We start from the raw sequence: 21,012 nt of genomic DNA, 5'->3' as shown, positions 1-21,012 counted from the left end.
GATTGTTTTCATTGGATTGTTTTCCACTGTTTGGTTGGGTTTTTCTGCACATTTTGTGTACTTCTTGTTGTTGTTTAACTTTTGTTGTATTTTTTAAATTATGTTAGTTTAGATCTTTCTTCCTTTTTTGTTATAGTTTTTCGCCTGGGGTTTGGGGGGAGGTCTTTTGTAAACGCCTGTGGCTTCTTGACCTCGCCTGACACATTTCTTGTTTGTTTTTTCATTGACTGGATTTTGTGCAGTTTTATATATGTGCAAATAATAAAAAAATAAATAATAATAATAATATTTATTTTATTATTATTTTTTATTTTTTTTCCTGCCAATCTACTGCTCCACACTCCAGTCCAGTAGGTGGCGTTTTGTTTGTTTGTTCGTTTTATTTATTTATTTATTTTATTATTATATTTATTTTTTTATTTTTCCTGCCAATCTACAAAAAAAAGTAGAAAGTACAGAATCTTCTAATTAATTACTTAAGGGCAACAGGAATAATGGAGAGAATTTAATAATAATTATTATTATTATTGTTATTATTATTAATAATTATACTTTTTTGGGGTTGTTGTTTTTTTGTTTTATTTATTTTATTATTATATATTTATTTTGTTTCCTGCCAATCTACTGCTCCACACTCCAGTCCAGTAGGTGGCGTTTTGTTTGTTTGTTTGTTTGTTTGTTTTATTTATTTATTTTATTATTATATTTATTTTTTCATTTTTCCTGCCAATCTACAAAAAAAAGTAGAAAGTACAGAATCTTCTAATTAATTACTTAAGGGCAACAGGAATAATGGAGAGAATTTAATAATTACTAGTATTATTATTATTGTTATTATTATTAATAATTATTATTTTTTTGCGTTGTTGTTTTTTTGTTTTATTTATTTATTTATTTTATTATTATATATTTATTTTGTCTCCTGCTCCACCCTCCAGTCCAGTAGGTGATGGTAACCATGGCACCTATAAGCTGGTTTAGCAACCGCCAATAAACACCAAAGAAGAAGAAGAGGAAGACGGACTCCCATGATGCACCGCACTGCCAACGTATGCAAACAGGAACATGGCTACCGGTGCTTAACATCAGCAGTCCGTCGTTAAACACTCTTCTGTTCGCCTCACACGGTCTGTGATTAGATAACATATCTACTGAAGGAGAACAGAGTTCAGTAGAGTTGGCCGGTGGAGCAGCAGAGCCTCTGAAAGCAGCGTCTTCTCCGTTGTTCATCAGTCACAGACAGGTAACGGATCAGTCGGCTAGCTGCTAGCGTCGCCGTTAGTTACCACATCTATCCACCTAAATGTTAACATGTCGATGTGGAAATAAGAGTTACATGATGAGCTGAAGTAAGACATCGAACAGTCATTTAACGTCATGTCGTTAAATATACAAGAAACCTGATATATGACATCTGTAGCTGGTGGTACGAGTCGAGGAGCGTTGACACGACTACAGTTAGCTACATGGAGGTATCTTCAATAGTTTCAACGTTAGTGAGTACATTTCCTCAAGAGACTGAATTCATCATGACCTGATGCGACGAATACTTTTATAATTGTGGCTATTTGCATTTAGGCCTTGCTACAAGTGAATCTTGATTATAAAATCTGATTAGCATAGATGGATAGTTGGATAGATAGATGGATAGATGGATAGATAGATAGTTGGATAGATAGATAGATAGATGGATAGATGGATAGTTGGATAGTTGGATAGATAGATGGATAGATGGATAGATAGATAGATAGTTGGATAGATGGATAGTTGGATAGTTGGATAGATAGATGGATAGATGGATAGATAGATAGATAGTTGGATAGATGGATAGATGGATAGTTGGATAGATGGATAGATCGATAGATAGATGATAGGTAGATAGATGGATAAATGGATAGATAGATAGATAGATAGATAGATAGATAGATAGATAGATAGATGAAATGGATGGATAGATAGAGAGACAGACAGATAGATAGATAGTCGGATAGATGGATAGATGGATGGATAGATGGATAAATGGATAGATAGATAGATAGATCGATAGATAGATGATAGGTAGATAGATGGATAAATGGATAGATAGATAGATAGATATATAGATGGATAGATAGATGAAATGGATGGATAGATAGAGAGAGAGACAGACAGACAGACAGATAGATAGTCGGATAGATGGATAGATATATAGATTGATAGATAGATGGATAGGTAGATAGATGGATAGGTAGATAGATGGATAAATAGATAGATGGATAGATAGATAGTTGGATAGATATATAGATGGATAGATAGATGAAATGGATGGATAGATAGAGAGAGACAGATAGACAGATAGATGGATGGATAGATGGATAGATGGATAGGTAGATAGATAGATAGATAAATAGATGGATAGATAGATAGATAGATAGATAGATAGATAGATAGATAGATAGATAGATAGATAAATAGATGGATAGATAGACAGATACATAGAAAGATAGATAGATAGATGTACTTTATTGGACAGTAAATACACATATACACTAGAGATAATATCTATAGTATACACAATATAAAGAATATATTAGAATACACTATAGATATACCAGACTACTACAACTAGCTTAGAAAATATAAAATATGAACATAGAATAACAATAACATAGTATATATAATAGCAAAGTGTGCAATGATACAAAGATTCAAGATTCAAGCCCTTTATTGTCAATGTGTAGTGCAATGAAATTAGATTGTGACAATCCCATAGGTGCTAATGAAAAGATAATACAATAAAAAAAGAGATGGTACAATATAAATATAAAAAATATAAAAGATAATACAATATAAAATATAAAAATACAATATGTATAATGATGAGATGACAGTTTTGCCAGATTATTGCACATGTCCGCTGACATACTATATATTAGCAAAGTGTGCAAGTTACAATTTTTCTTTTAGAAGAAATTTAAATGAGGTAGTAAACCAATGTGCAAATTCCACATGTGTAAGATTATTACAGACTAAGACAGAATGGAGTCTGGTTGAGACAGAAACTATAAAGCTGAGAGTTCTCTGTTAGACAGAGGTGATGCTGTTGAAGAGAGTTATTGCTTTAGGCACGAAAGATTTCCTGTATCGGTCCTTGTGACAGCGAAGCTGAATCAGTCTGTTAGAGAAAGAGCTCGGCTGTTTGTCCAGTAGGTGGTGGAGAGGGTGGTCAGGATTATCCATGATGGATAACAGTTTGTTCAGTGTCCTCACCTCCACCACAACTTCAAAAGTGGCTGGTTTGCAGCCAGTTACGGAGCCGTCCTTCTTAATCAGTTTATTCAAGTGACTTAACCAGCACCGTCGCTCTTGAGGACAAATGAAGACTGACTTGTTCACAGAAGCAATGCCGGTTTGAGGAATGTAAACTTACCAGTCGAGAGTTTTCTTTGCTGATGCTATCCCTCAGATTCACCTGAATGCCTGTATGGACTTGTAAACAGTGTCTCTCTGTGAAAACATCACACAACTGTGTGATCACATCTGTCAGTTCAAATCCCACCAAATACAGAAGTTGTACTGTATATTGTATGGTTTCTGTGATAGTAACATCAGTATCTTACTTCTGTAATGATTACATAAGAGCATAAGTGACATCCTCAAATGTCTGTTTTGTCCACAACTCAAAGATATTCAGTTTACTGTCAAAGGGGAGTAGAGAAACCAGAAAATATTCACATTTAAGAAGCTGAAATCAGAGAATTTAGGCTTTTTTCCCCTTAAAAAATCATGCAAAACATTTAGTTGTTTATCAAAATAATTATAATAATAAATTAATGTATTAATGTAATAGTTGACAAAGAATCAATTGTTGCAGCTCTACATTATCTTATTGTAAATATAATATGATGTATTTGGGTTTTCATCTGTTTTCATTCATTTTGTATGTCACATTGGGCTCTGCAAAATTTTAATTGGATTTTGTTTCACATTTTATAGACTAAATCTAAGACTAATTTTTATATTTTTGTTATCGTCATCAAATATATGAAAAGAACAATACCAACCATGCATTCTCACCCAATACGTAAATCTTTAACACAAATATATAGTTTATTAAAAAACAACAACAACAACAAACTGCTAAGTTCCTTCCTAAAACAGCTGGGCACTGTGATTTTAGTAATAATTTATTTAAACATGAATTACTCTGTCTATTATTTTCTCGATTAATCAGTTAGTTGTTTGGTCTATAAAATTTTAGGTAATGGTGAAAAAAATTAGTGTTTCCCAAAGCCCAAGATGACGCTCTAAAATGTCTTGTTTTGTTCCCAACTCAAAGATATTCAGTTCACTGTCATAAAGTAAAGAAAGCAGAAAATATTCACATTTATGAAGCTGGAATCAGAGAATTTTTACTTTTCTTCTTAAAAAATTACTCAAACTGATTAATTGTTTATCCAAATAGTTGGCGAATCATAGTTGACAACTAATAGATTAATTGTTGCAGCTCTAAGAGTAACATCAGTATCTTTAAATTACTGCTGTATGATTAGATAGTAAATGAATCAGGCGATCCTTATATTTTTGTAAATATTATTAGTTGCAGCCCTACTCACAAGATGTAATGATATATGAGATTCTCATATGGCTTATCCCTCAGAATATCCACATAAGTTAACAATTATTTGTGACCTGAAAATGTTGGATATATTCATTGTGGGAAGGTTTTACTGCAGCCTTTTGTCACTTCTCTTGGCTTTCATCCACTTTCCAGGCGAGGCACAGTTCATCTCAAACAAGCCTGCTGTCTTTGGAGCAAGTCCAGGGTTTGTTTTAGATGACATCATCAAAACAGTTTCTCTCACTGCTATCAGCTTTGAACAAGAGGATGGTTCAGATTCACCAATTAAAACTGACCTCTATTATATAATAAAGAGGTAACACTTCTATTTAAGGGTGGCTTTTCTCTTGAAGAGACAGTAAAATAGGAATGTGTGATTTCAATATGTGAAATAGTGCTCTGGTATTGATACGATTTTATTCAATCATGGATTCATCTTTCAAGGTGTAGCTTAGTAACACAAAGTTGGGTTCAGGAGTTTTAATTCTCAGGAGTATTTGTGTCTTTTGAACAGATTTGTACAAATGTCTTAATACTCTGTTGTGTTTTTTAAACTAAATCTACCATTCTCTTTCAGTGTGGGTCGACATGGCGAGTCCAAGGACCAGAAGAGTTCTGAAGGAAGTGAGAACCGCAGACGAGAATAATGTAAGTCTTCACAGCAACTTATCTATGTGGCTAAATTTCACTTAAAATAGTATCACCTAACTGGCCATTATAGTTCACATTGCTGGTGGTAGCAGGTGTTTGGGAGGCTTGAAAAGTACAGAAGCACCTTTACACAATCCTTCACAAAATGTCCCAGCTTTCATCCTGGTTCAAATGAATGGTGGGAGTAATTTTAGGTGGGAATTTCACTGCTAGGACATCTTGTTGGCCTGCGTCTTTGGCAATAACGGTAAACAGATATGTCTCATAACCTAAAAATAAATGAACTGTATAAATACATGTGTTATTGTTCTATTTATTTAACTGACTTAAAGAAAATAATGTTTAAACATCAATCAAGTAAATGTTAAAGGGTAACTTTGGTATTTCATTTTCCCATGTTTTTGTGTCTAACTTACTCATAGGGACAAATTCTGAAATGTGTCCAGTATTGAGGGATAATGCTGTTGACAGCTGCTCATGAGCTGCATTGTAATCCTATAGATGCAAGCTGGCGCCCTCATTTACAATCACTAAAAGTGCTTGTTTTTGCCATGACAGGCTCTGATTGTTGTTATAAATTTCTGACAACATTATGGAAAGAGTCTTGCTCAAGGAGAAGTCTCGTTCTGAAATCTGGCGATGTGAGGTGTTGCTGGAAGACAATGGTGGAATAGTGGAATACATCCATTGTGACACAAAGTTACCCTTTAACATATGAAGATGTTTTTAATGTAATTATTTAAAAGTCATTGCTTTTGACAAGTTAGGTTTAAAAAGAATAGAACTTTTAGATCTTTGATCCCAAGAACTTCATTCAGTGTGAAATTATTCTGTACAATGTTAAAATACATGTTTTAATGAGCTATTTCTTAGATATTTTCCTTATAAATGCAGTGTCAGGCTACATATAATCTTCAATATACAAAAGTCTGTAAATCCATCTCTGTAGTTTTTACTGAACGGATGTGTTGTTGTTTTTCAGCTATGTTTTGAGTGCGCGGCTTTTAACCCTCAGTGGGTCAGTGTGACCTACGGGATCTGGATTTGTCTCGAGTGCTCTGGAAAGCACCGGGGTCTCGGAGTACATCTCAGGTAAGAATAGTAGCATGTATTATGGTGTTGATGATTTTGGAGATCCTGCACAGCCTGATAATGATTCATTTATCTCTCTGTCTGCAGTTTTGTGCGCTCTGTCACCATGGACAAGTGGAAAGATATTGAGCTTGAGAAGATGAAAGCGGGAGGAAATGGAAAGTTCCGCCTATTTCTTGAAATCCAAGATGATTATGATGCCACATGGAATTTACAGGAGAAATACAACAGTAAAGCTGCTGCACTCTTTAGAGACAAGGTGAGGTGTACACACTCAACGGTCTATGATTAATTCCTACACATTTCACATTTAGGACTAAATTCTCCATTATCTCATTCAGAGAGTTAAAGTCATCTCAGCATTTTGTATATACTTAATTGTACTGTGGTTATATGTTATACTGTATATTGCATGTCTTCATGCAAATATTTGTACATATTTCGGTAACACTTCAATTTACAGGTCTGCAAATTTCATGGTAATTAGATGTTAATTAGCAAGTAACCTATCTTTGGAATTACTGCCAAATTACCCCAATATTTACCTCACAATTTATCGAAAATTACTTTATTATAAACATTATTTAATAATTATTTCCCGCCATTTCCCAATAGCTGGTAATTTATTTAATACGTTTCCAGGAAAATAATATAAAGTTAATTGATATGCTTTATTTCCATGTCTGCTGATAAATAGATAATAATTAGCAAATAACTTATTTGAAATTTCTTAAAAATCTCCCTGAATCATAACATTACAATTTCTCCCCGAGGATCATTAAAGTATTTCTGATTCTGATCCTGATAAAGCATGTTAGTAGTTTGTCACACTAGTAATCCATTTGTCCATGCATAAGGGCTAAACACATACTGTAAATAATGAATGTAATTGAAAACTATTCACAGAATGCTCTAGTTTTGTCTGAGGCTTCTGTGAGATTACTAGCCTGTGAAGGTGTCTTCTGTTCATCAGATTAATTATATATAATTGTATTTGACAGGTTGTAACTTTAGCAGAGGGTAAGGAGTGGTCCATTGAGACATCCCCTGCCAGAAACTGGACATCTCCACAACCCAAGACCAGCCTTTCATCCTCTCATCGGTAAAAGTGATGGAAATGTTTAACGCGCTCACATTATGTGCAATGGCAGATTACAGGACCGTAAATTCATGTTTCTGTCGTACAGCCCTGGAGGACCGGGACAAAGCTCAGCAAAATCTGGCGACAAAGCTTTTGAAGACTGGTTGAGTGATGACGTTAACTCATATCAGAGGTGAGAGCCTCACACTCTTTACATTTCTGTTAGTATTCGCTTTTCTGTTATTTTCTTTAAACGAAGTGGGTTTTTTTTATGATTCTTCAGCGGAGGGGGCTACAGTGGGAATCAAGAGAACCGGTATGTTGGCTTTGGCAACACAGTGACCCCAGAGAAGAAAGAGGATGACTTCATGAACAATGCCATGTCTTCTATTTATTCAGTAGGTCATGATATATAAAGTATATCTTTTGTCTGTGTTGTACTTTTTGTTGTATTTTTCTTCCCCTGTGGCTATTTTATTTTATTTTATTTTATTTTTTTTGCAGGGTTGGAGCAGTTTCGCTGTTGGAGCTAGCAAATTTGCCACTATCGCTAAAGATAATGTAAGTGTATTTGTGCTGTATTGAATTTGAGTCTGAATTTCTGGATAAAAAAATTAAATTAACAATTCAAATAACAACCCTTATGAATAATATATATTCACATGTTTGTCTTTTTCCCCCTCATACAGACATCTAAACTGGCAAACCAAGCAACCTTAAAGGTAAGACTGATATATCCATGGCTAACCCGTTACCAGTACTGCTAATAAAGGTTTTTGTCTGTCGGGTTTACATTTGAAGTCTTCCTCTGACATTATCTGCCTGTTTTATTGTGTAGTACCCTCTTAGTGTTAACAAACTAAGTGCCATTTTGCTTGGTAAATCTCTCACCATATAATGTCAACTTTTAAGCTGCATTAACTGTGTCACCACTTCAATCTCTTTGCCTTCTCTGGATGTAGTTAAAGGGCTATAAAGCACCCCCAGAACCGGTAAAGCAGATAATAGGTGCATGGCGCTTCATGCCGCATCATGTTTTTTTTTTTTGTTTAATATACACATTACTCATTATCTTTCTTTTTGTCAGTTTTTCAGTCAGTTTTTTTTTTTCACAGTTTAACAAACATTTTGCAAAATGGTGAACGCTATCGTCACACGCTTCTGCTCGGATATACTGTGTTTTTCTTGGTGCCTGTACTTTATGAGTTTATGGATAACCTGTGAAAGACAGTTGGTAACTGTATTGTGGGATGGGGATTGCCTTTAATTCCTACCCCTAATATAGAAATGTTGTTCCATGAACTGTTCACTCACATCCATTGATAATGGGTTATCCTTTCATGCATGACAGTTTTTGTGTTGACTGCTAACCGTGCCGTAGAGGTGTAATGGTATGTAAAAGCAATTAAGTTTGGCTTTAGTACGTTTTTTTTGCTATAGGTGTTGGCTGCTCAACTATTTTGTTATTTCCCTGTAAATAAGGCAACAAGAAATCCTAAATCCTTTGTGCTTTATGCTCTGCAGAGTAAAAAAAGCAAAGATGTTGTCTTTTAATATTTGGAATTACAGATGTACACTTTAAAAGGCTTCTAGTGTTTCACCAAACTACACAGACAAAAGTGTATGTAGTGTTGCCTCAGTTTACACTGATGATGCAAGTTTTTGTTGAACCATTACACCCTCTAGTGCTTGTTAAGTGTCATGGTGATAAATGGGAATGATCAGTCACTTCATGCGACTGCAGAACAAGCAGCTCAGTGTGTCTTGCTCTAACTGTGAATGTTAAACTGTGTTTCATTCAAGTGAATTCTCCCCTCTGACTCCCAACTAGGCCACAGAGTTAGGACAGACATTAAATGAGAATGTTATCAAACCCACCACAGAAAAGGTAACATTGATGTTTGAAGTTGTTGGTTGGTTTGGTGGTGGGACAGCTTCAGATGTGAATGTGCTATTTTCTACGCCGCTTGTCTGTCTGTGCCACTTTATCTGCTTTATGCCAGCTTACATTAAACGACAAAAGCTGTGGTTTCAAGGATGCAAAAAAAAATTAAAAAAAATCCAACCTTCTGTTTCTCCAAGTTAGTGACTCTAGAGACTGATGGGATTTGCAGAAACTTGCAGCTGTGAACTGTTTATTTGGGAACGGATGTGAACTTTCAGTCACTGAACAAAGGCTTAAAAGTACTTTTAGGAGCCATTTTTCAGATATCCTGCCCATTTTAAGGCATCCAGTTTTGGGTTTCAAATGATAATTTATTGAATGTCTTATACACACATTCTTTTTTTTATAGCAATAGCAATTAAAGTAGTTTTGAATGTCAGTTACATGAGCCTTCTTTACACTTTAAAGGGACTATTTCTAACTTTTTAAGCGTATAAATGTAGCGGGTCGCCACACATGTGCGCTCACATATGCGCGTTCGCGTGTGGCCGCTGCCTCTCCTCTGCCTGCCTGCCTTCGCTCAGAGAGCGCGCGCGTTCTCAGCTCGCTCCACCTCTAGACGTGAACGCGCGCTCACTCCACACTGCAGAAGAGTTAGTTTAGCTCTGAGAATATCTAGTGAATGTTCAGTGGATGTTTGTGCAGAAAAAAAATGCTGCAGCTCCTCCAGACCAACAGAGGTTTCCCGTGTCTTGTGAAGAGACGGAGCTCCTCAGCTAGTAACGTTGTCTTCTCGTTACCGACCGGGTGCCGGTGTCTCCCTGCTCTCTCCGGCTGCGGGCGGAGAGAGCAGGGAGACACGCTGCAGAGCCTCGCTGCATCAGCCTGCGCTGAGGCAGTAAAAGCTAACACTAAGATCAGATCTAAATCATGTTCATGGAGAGACCTTCGTCTGGTCAGCTAACATTACTGCCAAGCAGCTGAAATATAGAGTGATATTGTGGTTTTAGCTGACGTGTGTCGCCTCACTGTTTTGAGCGATGCTCGTTCAGGTATATTTAGAGCGAGCAAGCGCAAGCCAGACGCTGACTTTCGTTGATTTCACGGCCACAGGTGTCGCTGTTAAGAAGCATTTCTGAAAGTTACAAATAGTCACTTTAACATACAAAGCATGTTGCATTTGCATCAAATGTTGTAATCTTAAAGAAATAGTGTAGCATCTTGTGGGATCTATTAGATCTTCTCTCCCTCCAGCAAGGAAACTATAAATAAATATCAGAATCAGAAATACTTTATTGATCCCTGGGGGGAAATTGGGTTATGTTACAGTTGCTCCCATTCTGGAATAGAAATGCATATGGTAGAGAATTTATAAGAAAATATAAATAAGAAATATGTAAATTATAAATAGGACTACAATTTATGTTCTGTTAACATGAAATGACACAACCTGGAGCTCTTCACTTCACAATTATTTGCTCGCTGGCTTTGCAGATTCAATGTGTTTGAGCTTTTGCATCAAGTTTGGCCTTGTTTTCAGCAACACGTATGAACTGAATATGTCACCATACCGTTGTTTCCACATAACTGCTCTAACTCTTACCGTCAAGTGAGAAGCTCCTGGATGTGCCTTTTAATGAGAGCAGATGAGTTCATAAATCAAAATACAGGAAGATAAAATAAGTTTACTTTTAGTTACAAATCTCTTTCCCCCTGCCGTGTAGTGATTTACTCTCTAGGTGTGATTGACTGAGAGAAACCAGAATTAAACTAAATGTTTTTGTCCTCTAATGTACAGTTGGCATTGGTAACTCAAGGCATCTATAGTATGCACTTTTGTAACAGTCTTCTTGCTTTCTTGCTGAACAGTTGTAGCTGCTTTACTTTGGAGTTCTTTTCTCTTGAGAAGAATAACCTTTTGTTAAACTCAAACAAAATGTTATTGTTTTCTCATGTTGATTATCAATGCCCTTAACAAATCACTTTTCTCACGATCAAAAACAAACTGCTGCTTACTACATGTAAATTAGACAAACATATGTGGATGGAGATTGTTGATGAAGTTTTTAATAATAATTTGGCTCATTCAGGTAAAAGATGGCAAATTGCTAGATGAAATGGCAGTCGGCATCACTGAGCTGGCAAGCAAGGTAGGATTGGCAGACCTCTGCCACGCTGTACAGATGCAAAACCAGTCTCCTGAGCCAGCAGCAGCAGCTCTGATCCAACACTTGTAAATTAATACCTCGGTGTCTCAGTGCAGACATCATAACCCTCAAAGGAGACTGGTTTTGCTGTGACGATGAATGTTTGAACAATTCTAATATAATGTCATCTCTCATTTTTCTTGCTGCCATTTTATATCTGGTGGTGAGTACTTGGTGGTCAACCATTGTGATGTGAAGTGTTAGAAAACCAACATCCGTTTGCAGTTTTATTATTACTGCCTCTAACTGTCGCTAAAACTAGATTCACCATAATGTTTTCACGTGTCCTGTAGCAAATATTGATTGTTTATGATATTTAGATTACTTCAATTGTCACTTCTACCACCGTTAATTTTTACTTTTGGATTTGATTTTCCAATTAAGTACAATACTATGTATTAGTCATTTGTTTCTTATGATGTCACAATGTTTTAACCCTTGAAGTAACAACTGCATTAAAGTCTTGTCTCTGTTCTTTAGGTTCAGGGAGCTGGTTCAAAATTGACTAATCTATTCTCGGGAAAACCGGAGGATGGGTAATAACAACTTCATACAATTTCACAAAATCTCCCACATACAAAACCTTTTTGTACTTTGTGATTTAAAGGGATAGTTTTGTTTTTTTTAAGTGAGGTTTTATGAGGTTCTTATCCATAGTCAGTGTATTACCTACAGTAGATGACGGTCGGCATGCCCCCAGTTTGGAGAAGAAGACAGGAGTACCTAAAAGAAAGGCTCACCTAAAATAATCAATATCTGTTTAGGTGTACGTTAAATTTAGAATATTTTCCGATGGAGAACTGAACTGAAAGTCAAACGTATCTAAACTGTTTTTGTCAATAGAGTTGGCTGGCTTTGGAGAGAGCATAGATAAGTTTCACTTTCAGTTCAGTTCCCCATCGGAAAAGGCTGTCTGATGGCAAAATAAAATTGATGAAAACATTCTAAATATAGCGTACACTTAAACTGATATTGATTTGTAGGTAATACACTGACTATGGATAGAAATACATCATACAACCCCACTTCAAAACACTTGAACTATCCCTTTAATGTGAAGCATTACCAACATGTTTTCATGTTGTGACTGTGTCCAGGTCTACTGGAGAGAGCTACCAGAACATGGATGCCACTGAGGGATATCAGGGCAGTTCTAGCCAGCCTGCCTCAAAGGACTTCTGGGAAACCTTTGGCAGCAACAACTCCTTAAAGGCCAAGAAATCCCCCAGCAGCGACAGCTGGACCATCCCAGATAATTCTGCAAAGAAGAGCTCTGACAGTTGGGACAATTGGGGCTCCGAAGCGGCGTCCAACAACAAACACAGCACAGAGGAGAGCTGGGAAGCCTGGGACAACAACTGGGAGAACGCAGAGAGTAAGACGAAGAAGAGTCCCACAAAACCTGCTGAGGAAACCTGGGATAATGCAGACTGGTAGTGACCTCACAACCATACATCTCCTCACCTGTTCCCCACTCTGGCCTTCTCCCTCTGTCTCTCTCAGTTCATCTCACTGGCACTTTTAGGGAAAGAGCTGCGTCAGCTCAGTCCCTGTCAATCCATTCAAAAATATATTTATTATAAAAGAGGCCCAGGGTTAAGTTGAGCTCATCATCAAAGTAATATTCTTAAAATGTACAACTATACTGACTTTCAGTCGTATTTTATTGTAAATTACCTTCATCACAAGCAATGAAGAAGAAATCAGTGTAGATATGGCCATAACTTTCTGCCTGGGCTCCCCAAATAAATATAATACTCTTAATGGTGAATAAGCCAGTGATCATACGGTATGGGTTTACTGATACTGGTTCTCAATTCACTACATAAAAAACATGCATGACAGAGAAAATCTGACAGTGTAAATATAAATCCTTGTAAATACAGTATGATTGACTAAACACTAATGACATGATTTTCTGTTTGTTCAATCAAAGTTCTGCCCCTGGACCGTTTGCACATTTTGTTCTTGTAAAATTGATTTTGAAAAGCATTTTTGACAGAATTAGAGCTCTTTCCATGCTGTACTCACTAAATGTTACATTAAACAAAGGAACAAATAACCACTGTAACAAATTGGCCATCATTAATCAAGTGTGTGTGGATAAATATGTAAATTTAAATGAACTCATCTAATGTGTAATGACTTGGAGCTAAATGACCATTTTATAGTATAATTTCCTTCATTTTTTTTGGTTAAAATGTGCAAATAGTCAATGGGTTTGAAGCAGAGAGCTGCTGATACATTATCATGTTATCAAGACCAGAAAATGGACAGGATGCTTAAAAGTAAACAAATAAAGTTTATCAATAATTGCCCCTTTTTAATTGTAAAATTGTTAAGTTACTTTAGGATAAATACATTTTTCACATCGGTGTCATGCTGACTTAAACTGTATTTTAATTTAACATCAGCGAGCTGTTGAAACTAATTCTGATTGATTGATACAATATTGTGATTGTACTGTCACTTTTCTCCATCCTCAAAGTCTGTTAACAACAGCTCAAGACCTGTCTGCGACTCCCATTCAAACAATCATTGCAAAGTTCAAATATTCTTTCAAGCACATGCCCAACATCATTTTAGGATTATTTTTTGTTATGCAACTACTCAAGTAATGTTATTTTATACTGCAACATTAAGCAAGGTATCACATTGTTTTTTTTTATTTTACATTTTAAATTGATCTGTTAGGGTTGAAAATTATCAGGCAAAAAAAGGCCAGAAATCAAATTGTGAAGCATTAAATTACAATAAAATGTCCCAATACCTGCAAAGAGTTATTGATCTACTGGGGGATTTATTGTAATATTATGCCATGTATTTGTTTTTTTCTTTTTCTGAGGCTGGCTGATACTATTTTAATTAAAACGTTCAAATTTGAGTTCACACAGTGAGGACGGACTGAATTCACTCATTCTTTTATGAATCCAGCTGATGCTCAGAAACAGTGAATAATGTCTCATATTATGAAAGCCACTTGTTGGACATCAGCAATTGTGCAATCCATAATTTTGCAATTTTATTTTCAAGATGCAACATTTGGTATTTTTAAATTATTGGTGTCTAATGATTATATATACAGTTTATTGTAGATAATTACACACAAAAGTCCCTCATTGCCGGGTAATGATATTCTGTATGTACTGTATGCGAGTGTGGAGGTTGTGTTTCAATACGTTAACTGCATGGTGTTGCCTGTCAGCCTGTAACTTGTGACCTCAACTGAACTGACAGGTCATTGTAAATTTCATGTCGTAGGAAACAACTCTGTGTGATTTGATCCGTTCTCCTCGTCTGTGTTATTGCAGCACCTCGGTCATTGTGTATCGTGAGGATTGTGGTGTCACAGATATCTTCACACTCTGTATCAACATCTAAATTGTGGAGTAATGTTAATGAGGCTCATTATATGCTGGATGCTTAGACGGTCATAGCTTTCACAACACTTGTTATGAATTAATTTGGCAGCTGCACTCCCATTGTTCATTGTAGATGCAGATGTATCATGAAAAGCTCATTATTTTAACAAGTGGGAATGTAATCAGTGTGAAATTGGGTATTTTACAAGCCTCTGGTAATCTTAAAATTCAAATGAGCTGTTCAGAAATTGTGCAGACCCTAACTTCCCTATGTGGCCTTTAATTCCCTACAACATAAGCTGTTGTAACTTTATCATACTGTAAATGACTAGAGTTTAATTTGCCTGTACATGTAATAACCTACAGATACCCAGTCCTCATAGATGATGCCTACATTTATTTAACATTTTACAACAGATGATGAAGTTAATAACTAATATCAGAAGACATTTTAACGTAATTCTTTGAGGCTTGGTGTTTTTGAGATCATGGGCCAGTAGTTAAAGGTGCTAAATGCGATAACCAGAGTATTAATATCGCATCAAATAACAAATTGCTATGTAAAGATATAGAGGAGTAATGTCTACCTGAGCAGAGAATGAAGTCACTCTCCCTCTGTGTGTGTTGTAATGTGAGCTTCTCTGTTCTTTGATGACATAGCCGGGCCAGTCGCGCGGGCTTTTAGTGCTTGTGAGCATGCCCCACTGGCTAGCTCACGGCCGCCACCCTGCACTCCTCTCATACGGCGGTTACACCTGATAACACCATCCTGACCAACGGTTAACACTGTTGGCTGTCAGCACTGTTGCCATTGTTTCCACCGTTCGCTCCCAATCTCGCATTTAGCACCTTTAATTATTAACTGCTCACAGAGCAGTCTACCAGTGCAATAAAGCTGCTGGATTGCTGTTTGTTATTAGGGTGTTATAACACTTTGCTGTACTTCTATAGGCAGTACTCATTGGGCTTCATGATTGGTAAAAGTTAAATTTTATTATCACAGGTTTTAACGTGTGAAGGCTAATTCCTGGGAACTTTATTCCATGCCCATTTCCTACCTCCAAGAAGTCTTCAGTTTACGGCAGATTTTTTGAACATGCCTTTTTTTCCTGAACCTTTCAGCATTGTTTTGCTGTAGACCCTCATTTAGTCTTTGCTGAAGGAAGTGTGTCAAAGCAAAGCAACAGGTCTACGGCGTTGGTGTGTTCTCAGTGACGATGCAATGACGTAAAAAAAACGATCACTCCTGGAATATTTGTGTCGCTGAACCTCTGCAGTCACGTTTGTGTTTGTCTGGTCATGTGTTTAAAATCCGCTGTGATTGCTTCCTGTTGATACTGATGTGTTTGCTCGTGTGTCTCTGATGCAGTGCGGTGTACATGTCAGTAAAACCACCATCAAATATATATTGTTACCCCTCAGCCTTCCCTACTTGATCTTTATGTCAGTTATTATTTTTTTTAATTTTAACTATGATGGCATGACATAAAACATATAAACTGCCAGGAAATGAATGAAAGACTTTGTGCTGTGATATCTCACGTTTTAAAAAGGGGAAATATTTGAACAGCTACTTGTCTGAAATCTGTAAGAGCTCATAGTTCTGACTTTTTTATTGGTGAATGTTGGGGTTTCCGCTACACTTGATTCACGGATAAATTGCAGAATGTGCTATTGACTGAAATGCATCCAATAGGTCTTGATTTAAGGTAATGATTTTTTTATTTTATTTTTTATAAACCCGATGTAATCTGAAGCTAATTCTAAACTTTCCAGAGCAGCAGTTTGGCTCAGTGTCTGTGCCTGTCGAACATTTGAGATTGGGTGTGTCCGTGTTTGTTGATGAAACTGTTATGTCAGAAATACTATTTTTGATGTCATGCATGAGATGTAACGTGGAGCTAAATGCATTCAGCTGTTGTTTGATTTTCCTCAGTGAATTTAAGTGCAGTTGTCTGCTTGCCCCTTCACCAGCAGCCATCCCATGAGGTGAGCCAGTGTTACCTACTCAGTTGAGGCTGTGGATATTTTACCTGTACACATGGTTTCTGTGTTCAATAAAAATGTATTGTGCCGTGAATGCCATTTGCTGCCTGTGTGGTGCAGAATCTACAGAAGCATTTGTTGACCCTGTTCAGGAGAGAAACTTGACGCACAACATGGTTATGTTGATTTAAGTTTTCTTCAGCGAAATAAAAAATGTTAGGGAAAAGGGTTGCTTTGGATTAAAGTTGTTAAATGATGGGCTAGTTTGTTTGGGAAAATTTTTCTCTTTAGTGATGCTCAATATGTTGATGGTCAATATTCTCAAATAAATGAGAAAATGTATGTTATTGATCCGATAAGGAACTATCAGCTGATAATTACAACATCATCAGTTCATCCTCTACACTACTGTACATGTTGGGTGTTGTTTAGCCTGGCATGTTTAATGTGGGGCTCTCCAACCATACAGTGTTTTATTTTTAATTTATATGAAATGCATTACTGTCTAGAACTTTAAGAGAGTAAAAGATAGATATTTGATGAGAAGTTGTTATTGCTACAAAAGTTGTGACTTTGAGAAAATTAACTAGTCTAAAAATTAGATTAAAATTAGGGCTGTCAAAGTTAACGCGATAACACATTAACACAAATTTGTTTTAGCGTCATTAATTACTTTAATGCATTAATGCAATCTATCTTTCGGAGGTTGTAGCGGACTCAGTTTTAAAGCTAGAGTGAAGATACTGGCATCATATGAAACTATAAAAACTTAATAAATCCATCGGTACCAACATGTCATGTTAGCATGTCGGGAAGGAGGCTAAATAACGCTCCAAAATTGCACTAAATTTTGGCGAGGAAAAACTGTTATGGCCATTTTCAAAGGAGTCCCTTGACCTCTGACCTCAAGATACATTATGTGAATGAAAATGGGTTCTATGGGTACCCACGAGTCTCCCCTTTACAGACATGCCCACTTTATGATAATCACATGCAGTTTGGGACAAGTCATAGTCAAGTCAGCACACTGACACACTGACAGCTGTTGTTTCCTGTTGAGTTTGACATGTTATGATTTGAGCATATTTTTTTATGCTAAATGCAGTACCAGAGGCCTGTTTCACAAAGCCAAGATAACGGATTAAGCCGGGGTTTTCCAATTATCCTGGCTCAGTTTAGCCTTGACTTGGTTTCACGAACGCAGTTGCACACAAGTTACCATGGAGATTTTACAGTTAGTCCATGACCTTATGGATGTATTTTGCCTTATCTTTATTAGCCTGCATTTAAATACTATTTTTGAATGCAGGCTAATAAAAATACGAACTAAATGAATACATACCACCATTCAGTTAAGTATTTTTATTTTAACATTGTGATCATCATTAATTTTTATTTTTATAATCATTCATGTGATAATCATTATTAGGGTTATATTGTGTTTATGAAGACTGCTGTTCATATTGTTAGAGGTTTGATGATAAGTATGTCCATTGACATAGGCTACATCCAGCCTCCTTTCTTTCTTTCTTTCTTTCTATATAAATAATGGGAGTAATAGGGCAGACCATGCACAATTCCTGCTGTGCTATGTGTTTTAACTAATTGACAAACTGTCAGATGTCTAGGCATACAGCACACACACTTAAAAAAAGCAAATATAGTTTGCAGAGGTGCAAATATCAATGAAAAAAGGGATTTATTTAAAAAGAGTCGATGTTTAAAACCACAAAAAACCTGCAGGACTTGGACCGAGATCTGGAGATAAAAAAGGAAGACATTGAGGACATTACAAAGAGAAGTAAGTGATCATCCCAGTGCACACTGTAAGCATGTATGTAATATAATGTATTAATCATTGTTATACAGTATATGGTATCGTCATATTCATAGGCTATTATATAACTTCCTCGTAATCTTCCATTAAAGGGACTGCTTGTAATCTCACTGATTTATTACAGCAGCCGACAGCCGTGTCTCCTTTTCTACATATTATATAACTTCCTCGTTATCTTCCATTAAAAGCTGTTTCTCACTGGGTTTAAAGTACGCGGAACACGCTTACTCCATATCAGCATCAGTAGATCTGTGATCGACCTCGTGGTCTGTTGAGGAAAGCAGTGAACGCGCATCTATCTGAATTACTAACACCTGGCTCAACCTAGTCGCTCCTCCTGAGCCTGGCTTGGCTTTCGTGAAACCAATTAAGCCAGGATGAACTGACTAGTCCACTTTCAGGGGACTGAGTCTGGTTTGTTTAAAGGGACTGTTTGTAACTTCTTACACGTATAAATCAATCCGGGTCGGTGTCCCATGCACTCTCACGTGTGGCTACGCTGTTCAGACTCAGACTCCAACACAAACTACACGGAAGCACCAAAACCGCAAAGTTATATCTAGTGAAGCCCGTCTTGCAAAACAGTGTTGGCCGCCGTCGGAGGACTTGGGGGAGACCGTAGCTTTGGTCAGCAGTGTCTCTTCTGTACTCTGCTCCTCTGCCTGCCTGCCTTCACTCACACACCGCGCTCGTCCTCGCGTTTTCCCTCCACTCTCATGTGCATACGTGCACACTGCACACTGCACACTGCACACTGCACACTGCACACTGCAGAAGAGTTAGTAGCTCTGAGAATATCTAGTAAATGTACAGTGGACGTTTGCGCAGAAATAAATGCTGCAGCTCCTCCAGACCAACAGAGGTTTTCTGTGTCTTGTGAAGTGACGGGGATCCGCAGCGAGAAACGTTATCGTCTCCGACCAAAACTCCGGTGTCTCCCCTGTTCCCTCCGGCCGCGGTCGGGAGGCTGAGGCAGGAAAAGCCAACACTAGGATCAGCAGTGATTCATGGAGAGACCTTCGTCTGGTCAGCTAACATTACTGCCAAGCAGGTGAAATATAGAGTGATATTGTGGTTTTAGCTCGGGGGTTCTCTACTTTCTGCATCCTGAGGCCCACTTCTGATTGTTAAAAACATTTCTGAGGCCTACCTTCCCAAATAAATTACCAACTGTGCTTCAACAACATTTTTTCGTTTCAAAAACCACTCAACTTTGTGTCACTGCATCCAAGACATATATGTCTGTAAAGGGGAGACTCGTGGGTACCCATTGAACCCATTTTCATTCCAATATCTCGAGGTCAGAGGTCAAGAGACCCGTCTGAAAATGGCCATGCCAGTTTTTCTTCGTCAAAATTCTGTGTATATTTGGTGTGTTATTTAACCTCCTTCCCGACAAGAAGGCAAGACATGGTTGGGACCAATGGATTCTTTAGGTTTTTCAGTTTCCTATGATACTAGTAGCTTTAAAACTGAAGACCTCTGAAAGACAGAATAGCAGCCATCGGATATTGAAGAGGTTAATCTAAACATTTGGCAGGTCCTCCACGGCCCACTAGGTGGTCCTCTGGGCCCTGGCCCAGTGGTTGAGAATAACTGTTTTAGCTGACGTGTCGCCTCACTGTTTTGAGCGATGCTCGTTCATGTCTATGTAGAGCGAGCAAAAGCGCGAGCAACAGGATGCTGACTTTCGTTGACTTAGCGGCCACAGGTGTCGCTGTTAACCAGCATTTCTGATTCTTACAAACAGTCCCTTTAAAAAGGACTATATGTGAAACACCCCCCTATGGATACTCGCATCCTGTTTTTAATAACTAATAATCTGTCAAAGATTGCTGCACCTACATAAAAAAAGAGTGGTGTCACATCCTCACTACAATACCAGACTGCATTTGAAAAAGATGTAATTTTGAGTGTGCACAAATAATAATAATAATAGATGAAGTCCCTTTTCTGTTGGTCCACTCTCAGGGAACTGAGTCTGGTTCGTTTAAAGGTCCTATATTATAAAAAAGTGAGATTTTCATGTTTTTTTTATTATAAAGTAGGCTTAAGTTCTATATAAATACTGTGAAAGTATCGAAACACTCAATCCACAGGGAAATACACACAGCTCGTATTCAGAAACTGTGAGTTTGAAACAAGCTGTTGGGATTTCTGCCTATTTGTGATGTCACAAATATACAATATTTAGACCCTTGACACAATTTTAAACGTAAACATACTAAATGTTACCCAGTTTATTCCTGGTTGCAGTGTGTATGTGAATGTCATCAGCTGACAGGAAGTACACATGGACCCAAGCTGTTGC

At 37.1% G+C, this 21,012-nt stretch overlaps 1 protein-coding gene across 8 annotated transcripts; it reads left to right on the top strand.

Annotated features, from left to right (window-relative positions):
* The first annotated feature begins 1,001 nt into the window (after positions 1-1,001).
* Positions 1,002-16,958, top strand: arfgap1 (ADP-ribosylation factor GTPase activating protein 1). 8 transcript variants are annotated; one of them, XM_074631345.1, is made up of 14 exons: positions 1,009-1,243; positions 5,178-5,248; positions 6,234-6,343; positions 6,431-6,602; positions 7,345-7,445; positions 7,531-7,617; positions 7,708-7,822; positions 7,929-7,985; positions 8,114-8,146; positions 8,387-8,416; positions 9,256-9,312; positions 11,400-11,459; positions 11,997-12,052; positions 12,614-16,958. In XM_074631345.1, exons 2-14 carry the CDS (start codon positions 5,189-5,191, stop codon positions 12,951-12,953), a joined length of 1,278 nt encoding a protein of 425 aa, XP_074487446.1. In that variant the 5' UTR covers positions 1,009-1,243; positions 5,178-5,188; the 3' UTR covers positions 12,954-16,958. The 8 variants fall into 8 exon arrangements, with proteins under 8 accessions (XP_074487453.1, XP_074487446.1, XP_074487459.1 ...); XM_074631352.1 differs by lacking the exon at positions 8,387-8,416 and having other exon boundaries at positions 1,002-1,243; XM_074631358.1 differs by lacking the exon at positions 11,400-11,459 and having other exon boundaries at positions 12,003-12,052.
* Positions 16,959-21,012: the final 4,054 nt, after the last annotated feature.

This window comes from Sebastes fasciatus, chromosome 1 (genome assembly GCF_043250625.1).
Source record: "Sebastes fasciatus isolate fSebFas1 chromosome 1, fSebFas1.pri, whole genome shotgun sequence".
Lineage (NCBI taxonomy): Eukaryota > Metazoa > Chordata > Actinopteri > Perciformes > Sebastidae > Sebastes > Sebastes fasciatus.
This window is presented reverse-complemented; position numbering and strand designations above follow the sequence as displayed.